The sequence below is a fragment of the Petaurus breviceps genome, unplaced genomic scaffold (assembly GCF_028583685.1).
Source record: "Petaurus breviceps papuanus isolate PSGF00001 unplaced genomic scaffold, PetGlider_PUasm1.0 214, whole genome shotgun sequence".
Classification (NCBI taxonomy): domain Eukaryota; kingdom Metazoa; phylum Chordata; class Mammalia; order Diprotodontia; family Petauridae; genus Petaurus; species Petaurus breviceps.
Genome location: NW_027185863.1, coordinates 4175309 through 4186292, shown reverse-complemented (window position 1 = coordinate 4186292; position 10984 = coordinate 4175309). Strand labels below are relative to the sequence as shown.

At 38.0% G+C, this 10984-nt stretch overlaps 1 protein-coding gene across 3 annotated transcripts in view; it reads left to right on the top strand.

The window, feature by feature from the left end:
* The window catches only part of UXS1 (UDP-glucuronate decarboxylase 1), a 138282-nt gene that overhangs the window by 81519 nt on the left and 45779 nt on the right, over nt 1-10984 (top strand). For all 3 annotated transcript variants that reach the window (XM_069093991.1, XM_069093990.1, XM_069093988.1), the window contains one exon: nt 9732-9836. In XM_069093991.1, the coding sequence (XP_068950092.1) occupies nt 9732-9836 (105 nt within the window). The remainder of the gene's footprint in view (nt 1-9731; nt 9837-10984) is intronic.

Genomic DNA, 10984 nt, shown 5'->3' with positions numbered 1-10984 from the left:
ACAGAGAGAGAGAGTATGTGTGTGTGGGGGGGTTTGTATTGTAATTGTTAGTGGAAAACCATCATGATCTAAGGTCTTTGTCAACGGCGACAGGCAAATGGAGATGTAAGTGAAGTTAAGGAGGATAACAGTGGGAGATGTTGGCCATTAGAAGAAAAATACGTTTCATCTACAGTAATCTGTGGACATTAGACCTAGAGAGAATAGAGGGATAAAAATAAAGAAGTAATCGACAGTTGTTTTAATCTTCTCATCTTTGCCATTTGTTTTTTAGAGCTGTCCCAAAGTAACCAAAGAAATTCTCTTGAATCTCATTCTCTTTCATTACTGACCTATGAGATGATCAAGGGAAATAGGAATATTGATGAAAGACTTGGACTATTAATACCTGAGTAATTGTATGAGGCCAAAAATAATGTTGCTAAGAATACCATAATATGATATTTTAAAAATCTGAGTTGTGCTTTCTTGTTGAGCTTGTAGAATAGAAAGAATATAAGACTTCAGTGTCAGAATATAGGAATTGGAAGCCTGCCCTCTACTATTTGAGTCACTCTGTGACCTTGGGCAAGTGACTTCATGTCTTGGGCCTCAGTTTCGTCGTCTGCAAAATGAAGGGAGATCTCTGAGATCTCTTCCAAGCTTAAATTGTATGAACTCATGATATGGTTTTAATCATTTAACTTGGGAATTTCTTTTTTTTTTTTTTGCTTTTTGGAGAGGCAATTGGGGTTAAGTGACTTGTCCATGGTCATATGACTAATAAGTGTGACGTGTCTGAGGCTGGATTTGAACTCAGGTCCTCCTGACTCCAGGACCTGTGCTCTATTCACTGCACCACCTAGCCACCCCTTGGGAATTTATTAACTCTAATTTTTCACATTCCAGATATGAAGTACAAAGGCCAATTGTTAGAAGGCAGAGATCATACATATCCTTCTAGGATCTTGGGATAGTAAAATGTTATAGCTTCGAAAACCTTAGAGATCATTTATTCCACTCCATCACTTTAGAAGGCTATATGCCAAGAGTCAAAATTCATTTCTCTGGTAGATTGAACTAAATTCTCAGAAATGATTGTTGTTATCATAATTATGAAAAAAAAACATTATTTAAATGCCTAATTGCAAAGGGTACCATGTAAAAAATAGTTTTAATTTCTGTAAAATGAGGACATTGAACTTGATTATATTTAAAGATCCCTCTTTTCTGATTCTGATACTCTAGAATTCTGAGTGAGAATTGAAAGCTTAATAGCCTTGAAACGTGGACTAGTGGTCACTTTTGTATTCAGTAGATGTGAAGTAAGGTTTAACTGATTTGAAATCAGGCAATCTAGAGCTGGAATGAACCTTGGAGGCCATCTAGCCATAGGTCAAAAGATGTAGCAAAGTATTTCCTTCTTTTTTCCAAAAGAAACTTAGTTTTTCCATTACCTTACAAGTTCTCAAAAATGAAGCCATCCCCTTCCTTTTTTTTTTTTCTCTCACGACTACTTTGGGACTTTTGGTATTATCACAAGGGAGGAGTGTGTGAGTGTGTGTGTGTGTGTGTGTGTGTGTGTGTGTGTTTGTGTGTTCGTTCATAATTTTAGACTGGACCTGCTTCATTGGAATGTGTACTCCTAATGAGGAAACTCCCTCTCCCAATGCATATAAACATTTTCACAACTAGGATATATCTTTGAAGCTTGTTCTCTATCTATGACCGTGCCACACTGGCTCATATCTGTGTATATACACAGATATATGTGTATTCTTCTGTGGGTGGTACTGCTGTGTTAGTGGCCTATCTGAGAATTAGGTGATGGATTCTGGGGTAGTTTTTTCCCACTCTTGTATTTTTTAAAAATTATGATGCTGTATTTTACTCTATATTCAGCCATTCCTGAATGGAGCTTACTGAATAAAGGGAGAATTTGATACTGTTCCTGTTTTCTTCCTCATTCTCAGGGGCAAGACATCTCAAATTTTAATTAGCCCTCTTACCATCATTGTAGAAGTAGAATGGCTTTGGATGTCTGGCTAGAGTTTTAATGGCCTCTGGCACTGGGGCTGAGTTGAGGCTTTCAGCAGAGAGGAATCAGTGGGGTGTTGTGCAATAGACCATCTATTTTTATGTGCCTTCTCCTTGCATGATAGGAAATAAGCTGATTTTATTTACATTCTGGACAGTAGCTCTGGTGGGATACTTGGAGAAAATTTCCTCCTCAGTTTTTTGCTGTTTTCTTTCTAGATTTTAATAAATTCTTTGTTTGTATAGATTTCAGGCATTGTTAGAGCATACTCTAAAAGAAACCACAAATAATCCATATATGGTTAGGCGTCCATGGGCCCCCCCCCCCCCCATTTATTGGCAGTGCCTCTGCAAGGCATGCTTCTCATATCTGTGTGGTCTACACCACCCCTTTTTCCTTACCTCCTCCCCTTCCCTTGATAACACAAAGAGAACAAAACCCCTGTGTTCTTAATAGTGTTTTCTGAGCTATTTTTAGCAATTTTGTGAAAAGGTAAAAATAAGTATGTCTTTAAAAGGGGTTAAGTAAACTAATTTAAAATTCTTCGGGCTCATTCCCTGAGGGTCATAATTTTGCTAGCTGAGATTACCAGACATTGAAAATGGACAGTGCTTATGAAAGGTTCATTTAGCGGTCAGTATCATTGGAGGGAAGGGAGCTAACTTGTAGTGAATGACTAGTACATACCTGTCTTTTGCCTTCTTTTTCCATCCCTCCTTCCTACACCCTGCCCTCCCCCAACAGAATCATTTTTCATTTTTATTGCAGGCTGAAATATAAACAGTTGACATGCTATGGAGCTAATTCTAGACTAGCAGAGTTAACATTGCTGCTTTATTTACATTCCAGCTCATTGCTATTAATATGATTTTGTGCTTATATACAAGCAGCTTTCCTTGATGATAATTTGAAGGGTTTTTCTTTTCTCATTTCTCCCAATAATCCCTTAAGAAATTAATTCATCAACTAGAACTAAAATAATATCCTTTTTAGGACAGGACCTGGGGTAAAACTGTCATTTTTTGCTCTTTTATCTGTAAAACTACAGAGACAAGAGATAGTTGTGTTAGAAAAGAAGGGTTGAGTTATTGTTGTTTTTACTTCATTCCCAAAGAGGACCAATGACATCATGAGGCTGGTGTTTTACCCCTCTTTTGTCCTAAAAACAGGTTGTGTGAAAAGGAAGGGGATGGAGAATCTCTTTATTTATCCACCCAACCCTAGGTACTCTAAGGAATAACTAAACTAAAGGAAGAGGAGCAATGATTTCCACAATTTCATAGGAAACCCATGCCCAGGAATTCACAGGAGACAAAATTTAAGAAAAGAGGCATCAAAACCATGAAGAGAAAGAAAGGAAGGAGTGACTGTGGAGGTGTCAGTGTCACCATGGAAAGAGTGCTGGGCTTGGAGTCACGACATCCTTAGGTGAAGTCAGAGGTAGCCACCTAGCTCCTTGCCTCTCAGTGGTAATTGTAGCACTCATCTCACAGGACTGTTGTGAGATCGTGTTTTAAAAATCACTCGGCTGACCTTAAAAGTGGCAGCTTTTATTCTACTTATTTATTTATTTGGGGGGAATTTTTGCTTCCATGGTGTCTTCAGATTCCTGCTTGAATAGGATGGATAGAATTCATTCAGATTTTTGGAACAGTGCCCTAGGGGTGCCTTCTAGAGTAGTTAGGGAACAGCGGCAGAGATTCTGCCCACTAACGAATAAAGAGGTGAGAAATCACGACTTGAATAGAGTGTCAGCTGGAAAATTGCCATTCCACAGTTTATGCTGAAGACTTGTTCTGCAAGTTGTCAGATGATCATACGGTTCACCTACACTCTCAAGGCCAGTCTGTCACCAGTGTGAGGTTTAGGGGAACGTTTTCTTCCCAGCAGCCTTTGTTGCTTTTCCTTCATTCCTTTGCATGTATTATTACCTTAAACATGCAAAGGGTATTTAATATTCATTCTACAATAGTGTTTTTATAAATCACAAATTCTGAGAGTTGTAAGAGACCTCAGCAGCCATCGATTCCAGCACTTAGATGAAAGGAGCTGCTGTCATTAACATATCTTACAAGTGTCATGCAGCCTTAGTCATTTGTACAGAATATCAGAAAACTTTTAAGAGCCAGATCTTAGGGGAACAGAAAGGAATCACTTCATTAATTGGGGTGGGAAGCAAGCCAGGCTGTTAGATCTGCCTTAATTTTATACCAAGATTTATCATTAAGACCCATAGTAATTTTTAAAAATGTCAACCACAGATTCAGTCTATATTAAAAGCCCTAGGAGGCATGGCAAGGGAGAATGATATGGAATATTTACTGAAACATTATAAAGGAAGCTACTTTATGATGAAATCAAAATGTTCTAATATTTAAATACTTTTGATTATCTTTACAGTTAAGCAAGGTGGCATAATAGATCTAGTACTGGGCCTAGAGTCAAGAAAGACTCACCTTCCTGAGTTAAAATCTGGCCTCATATACTTATTAGCTGTATGACCCTGGGCAAGTCACTTCACCTTGTTGGCCTCAGTTTCTCATCTGTAAAATGAGCTAGAGAAGAAAATAGCAAACCATACCAGTATCTGTCACGAAAACCCCAAATAGGGTCACAGAGTCAGACATGACTGAACAGCAACAAAAGCCAAAGAAAACAGATAAATAAAACTTGCATTCACCCCATAAGCTAAAACCAGTTCACTTTGGAAGAAGCCAGTCTATTAGCAAATAACCTCCAGAATTAAGTAAACAAAAGTTAAACGCCATGAAAGTTAGTTCAAGAACTTTCAGTTAATTGTTCTTGAACTTGGTGCCTCCTCCCCCTTTTTTTAACTCAAAAAGTATTATTTTTAAATTTTATATAAAATTGAAAAGTTTTTATTGGGAAAAAAGTATTATTCAAATAATTTAATTGGGCTAGTTTTTTAAAGCCCCATTTCAAAACTTCCTTCTGTGCTTGGGCATGTCCTGTCTTAGAGATTCTATGTGGGCTGGTTTATGCCATGGAGAGACTGGGTTTTTTTACTTGGTTTCTAATGAGCAAGAATTTCATATGAAAATTGGTTTTGCTCTTTGTTTTTTGTCTAGAGTGGTAGCTTAAGAGCTCCGTCATATTTTATGGTTCACAGATTTCTAGAGGAAGAGTAAGTGGATCCAAACAAAACCTTGGCATTGCCAATTTAAAATATAGTGGTCTTTCTTTAGATTTTAAGTTTATTAAAATTTGTATCCATGTAATCAGCCTTATCCAGAACCTTTGTCTTCAGCTTTGACTTTTCAACATCTTCCTGGTAATTTCAGCTAGCATGAGGTAATAGCATATTGAATGTCGAGGCTGTTTTTCTTTAAAAAAAAAAAATGTAGTCCTGTTTTTTTGTCTGCATAACTGTATCATATATGAGCATCACTTCCCAAACCAGTTTGACTACAGAAGAATATTGGGATTACGGCGGTGTGGCATAATGAAAAGAGCATTGGTGTGACTCTTTAGTTTCCTACCTATATGACCTTGGACATGTCACCGTCTCTGGAACTCATTTCCCTCAACTGTTAAAGTGAGTTGATGACCTGAGGACTAGATGAACCTAGGGTCTTATTAGTATGAAGGCCTGGGCTCTGACACTTGTTCATATGAGCTTGGGGAAGTTGCCAAAGCTCTCTGGGCCTCAGCTTCCTTATCTGTAAAATGAGGTATTGGTTTCCATGAAATCAAATGTCCGCTCCAGCCTAAGACGAGATAAAGTTGGTCAGTGGGTTCTAGAAGAATGGGAAAACACTAATAAAGAGGAGTTCCTGAAATTTTTAGATCAAAATTGAGAAAATTAAGTTTTTTTAAGTAATAGATCAAAAAGAATTTTACATAATAAAAGTTTTGGTACATACACAACTTCATAGTATCTTAGAGGTTAAAAATATACTGAATATCAATATTTTTGCACTGTGGCACCAGAATTCCATGAAGCATGCTTTGGAAATGTTGACCTAAAGGATTGAGAAGAGTATTCATAAAGGCCAAAACATACTTAACAGATGCTGCCAATGGAAGAAAAATCTGAGCCTCACTCTCTCATATGCCAAGCTCCTTGGTACATCAGTGAATTCAGAAATTGTGGACCTACCTCATCGGGTTCTTATGATTATATAGTCCTGAAGACCTGTTCTCAAGTATAGATGTGGTCTGACCAAGATGTGATATAGTAATATATTTTGCTTGTAACTTTGGATAACATTTGCTCTTTGGGCTATTAAATCATACTACTAAGCTTTCCCTTCGAACCCTTCTCTCCCCTGAGATATTTTTCATCAGGATGACTGCTAGCCACATACTTAACAGCTTATATTTTTGAAGGTGAATTTGTTCATCTGAATGTAGAACTTTCACTTTTATCCCTCTTCCATTTTATTTTAGTCAATTTAACTTATTATCCTAACCTGTCAGGTTCTTTCTGAATCTTGATTCCCATATCCGGTATGTTAGCTACCCCTTCTAACTTAGTGTCATTTGCAAATTTGACAACCATGTTATCTGTACTTTCATTCAATTACTAATTGATAAAAAATGGTGAAGAGCACAGGGTCACAGACCGATCTTTCAGATGTTCTAGGAGAGACCACTCTCTAGTTTGACCTCAGCCAATTAATGACTACTTTTACAGTTTGGAAACTCAACTCATTCAAATTCACCTAACCAGTTGAATTTCCAGACCCAAAAGGTACTATTAGCCAATCCACACATCTCCATTTTGCTCACAGATAACAGGGCAGGCCTTGTCAAATGCTTGACTGAATTCTGAGTGTACTATGTCAATAGCATTCCCCTTATCTTCCTAGTCTAGCCACATAGCACAGAAGGAAAGGAAGGGAGTCCAGTACCTCCTGTCTCTCCTCAGTCATAACTAGGAATTTTTGCAACTAGTGCAAATGCCCCAAGCTATGCTCAGTGTGAAACAAATGGCACCTTTACTCTGTTCCTGGGGAAGGTATATATAGGTAGGGAAAGAATGCACCCTACTAGATGTTAAGCTCTGTTACTTCTACACTGCTGAAGGAAACTCTGCCCTCCTTACAGCCCTTCCTGTTTTGCACAAAGTCATGCAGGTTTTTATTCATCACTGCTTTCTTATCTAAATGCTCACAAGCCATCCCTTTAATAATATCTTCTTTTTAATTTTTTTATTTATTAAGTCCTTTATTTTTAATTTATGAAATAAAGCATTTCTATAACATAGCAGAATAAAAAAGATAATTGCACATGAAAACTGCAAATCTGTTATGTACAACTTGCTATTCCTTTAAATATAAAGTTATCATGTAAATTTCTTTTTTTTTCTTTTTTGCTATTTTTCTTCTCTCCCCATTGCTCTACCCTAGAGATAGGCATCATTAAACATAAATAGGTATATACATAGAATTAATTCATACATACTTGTATTTAGAAGTCCAGGTCTCTGCCTTACAATTTCGCAGACTCCTGCCTCTTGCTTTTTTTTTTTCTTTCTGAAAATGTAGACATTTGCCCTTCTGCAGGCTTGTGGTAACCTTTCTAATTCTCCAAATATTTCAGAGATCACTGACAGCGGCTTAGCAGTCATATCTGCCAGTTTTTTTCTCAGAATATAAAATGTAATTTAATATACTATTGCCAGGAAACGAAGATAGAGGGTAATAAGCAGAGAAAACAGAAAAGACATGATAGAAACCTGCATCCTGCCTGTGGAGCTATTATTTTCTCTGTTATCTGAGGATAAACAGTTGGCATATGGTGATCATTGCTGTGGTAGGGAATGTGTTCTTAAGCATTGAACCTTAAGTCCCCAAAAAACACTTTTATTTGCAGTGCAGTTTCAGAGATTAATAGTATTTTTAGAAGTAGGTTGTGATTTTTTTGTTGTTGTTGATTGTCATGTGAGGAAAAGAGGGAGAGAAGGTGAATGTGTTTTAGTGAATTCAATGTCATTTTTGTTTTCATGGAAATTGCCATTTCTTCAGAGTGTCCCCAAAGTCTTAGTGCAGTTTTAAATTTTCTTAACTGCACTAAGACTTTGGAGACACACTTTTATATCATAACATGAAAGTAAGTTAATAGAGCAACTGGAAGGAACAGAACTGGATGATGAGATGGAGGTGATGGAGAACGGGGGTCAGAAAGCCTGAGACTTCTTCATGGGGTGACAAAGGGTCAGGGATAGCAATGTTTAGAGTTTGGAAAGGTAGCATAACCTTAAGTACAAAGCCTAAAATGTTTGGACTTTTATTCATTATGGCACCAGGGAGTGTTGGTGCAATGGAAGAAGCTCTGACTTTGGCGTTGGAGAACCTGAGTTCAAATCCTGGCCCTGCTACTTAGATGAGTCAATTTCTATGAACCTCAGTTCCCTGATCTGCAAAATGAAGAGTAAGGGGTTGTTAGACTAGATGACCTTTCAGAGTCCCTTCTACCTTCAAAGTCTGTGATCCTGTGATTTTAAAGTGATTCAATCAGCACTCTGCTGTACATTAGAAAGATTAATTTGGCGACACTATTTAAGATGAATATTAGAAGGGAAAGACTAGAGGCAGGTGGGCCAGTTAGGATTGCATAGTCCAGGGGTAAAATATTGAGAGGCTTGAATTCTAAGAGGTGACTTGGTGGGGCGTGGGGGGAGAGGAGAGGAATAGATGTGAGAGATTCTGAAAGAGTTCACAGATATCAAAAAGGGAACATAAGGAGTGAGGGAGAAGGCAGAACCCAAGGTGCCTCTGATGTTGTTAGAGAGAATGAGAAATGGTGGAGTTGGTAGAAATAGGGAAAGATCTGCAGTGTCAGACTCACAGTCAGGCCCCTGCTGAAACTGGCCAGCAGAACTTCCAGGTGCCACCAGGAGCCAGATTAAAGAGTAACTGGAAAATGTTAAACAAAATAAATGAAAATATAATGCAGCCCAGATAATGTTCATTTGTGGTTTTCTAAGTCACATGGGCTGAGGGATATCTTTTGATTTGAGTCAGATAGCACTGTTGTTGAAGGAAAACATTATATAAAGATATTTGTATCAGTGTCATCATACACACTCACAGAAATCTGGTTAGCAAAATCCTAACTGCTGTGTGCTAGGAATTACTTCTGATCCTCGGTAGTGGTGATTTATTGGAGCAAAAAGCTGATAAGATACAAAGCAAAATAAAAGGGTAGAATAACATCAGAATTAAAATGGCCTTGGCATTTATAGTTTTACAAGTCATCTTATCTCCTAACAGTAATCTTAGTCTCCCCTTTCATGCGCAGAAGCCATTTAAATTGCTTAAAAGATTTTTTTTTCCCTTTTTATATCTATTTGCTTGTCCTTTTTTCTTCACAAATTGAAAACATGCTTTCCTTTATATACAAATGACCACTGCTGTGCCTGGAAAATCAGTGTTCCTTCTGTTTCAAGCTTTTCTCCTTACCTGACTTTTAAGATTATTCAATCAAAAAACACTCAAATTATCCAATTGACTGCAATTGCAGAAAAACAAGACTTTTAAAACTGCCATATTCAATAAGCTTTGATTGGTGACATTTGCTTGCTTGTTTAAAATATCACTGTAAACACAGTTATTTTTATGACTAATAAGATATTAGAAAGTACAGTCTTGATAAAGGGATTAACCAACTTAATGATGCCTTTGTTGTAAAATCTTGAGATTTTTATAGGTCTCTGGAAATCATGTTTTCATCATTATATCTCTCATAGTGGACCAGATTTATCACCTAGCATCTCCTGCTTCTCCTCCAAACTACATGTACAATCCTATCAAGACGTTAAAAACCAACACAATCGGGACACTAAATATGTTGGGTAAGTTGAAATTGGTTTATTCCTTCTTTTTCAAGAATCTGGTGCTAATGCCCACAGCTTTATCTTTATCTCCAAGTCTCTCTCCTCCTGCTGCAGCCTTTTCTTGTTAGACCTCTCCCCTAACTCTCCCTGCTTGTACCCTTTATTGCTTCCTGGTCTGAATTCTGGAAGGAGGTAAAAAGATATAGAAAAGAGGAGACCCAGAGAAAAACAGGATGGACAGCGTGTGTGTCTTTACTTGTTGAGTGAGAGCCCAGTAATAGTGGGGATTGACTCTTAAAAATCTCCTTCATGAGTGGAGTGGGAGAACCTGGATCTGTCTTGAGGCTGTAGCAGTGAATCTGGCTCCACTTTTAACCCAAGCTGTTTAACCAGTAGGCTTGGCCGGACACTAAATATCAAGAAATAAATAATTATTTACTTATTTAACAAGTTATGGACACACATCATGTGCTCTTGCATTGGACATTTATCTCAGGCTTGGAATGCCTTCCCTTATATTGTAGTTTATGAAGGGAGCATCCCAGTACCATGGTAGTTAGCAGTCTTGACTGCCAGCTGTAAGCTAGGACTTCTTTAGTTCTAATGCAGTCCCCTGGCCTTAAGTTATGGCAGTGTCTTTCTCACCGAGTAACCATTTTTACAGTAGAGCAACTGGCCAGCATTCTATTTATTTATTGTCTTTTTGGAGTGGGGAAGGCAGGGCAGTTGGGGTTAAATGACTTGCTCAAGGTCACACAGGTAGTCAGTTTTGAGTGGCTGAGGCCGTATTTGAACTCAGGTCCTCCTGACTCCAGGGCTGGTGCTCTATTCACTGCGCCACATAGCTGCCCCTGGCCAGCATTCTAAAAGCAGATGTCTGGGGCTGCCTATGCAAGTATCCTGTGGTCTCAGCCACACTTTCCCCATTTCCACAGGTCATTAGAGATATTATCCAGTGCTAGAAATGCATCCCATGCCTTCTGTCTTAAAAATTTACACAGAAGTACTTATGTCTTTGAGCCTTCAATCTAGATTGACACAGTGCCATGGGTGTGTGGGTGTTAAATGGGGATTATTTAAAACAGGAGAGAGAGTCTTATTTTGAGGTAGGTCGAAACTGATTTCTATTACCTCACTCTAGAGTGAGCCACGAGATTCCTATTAGA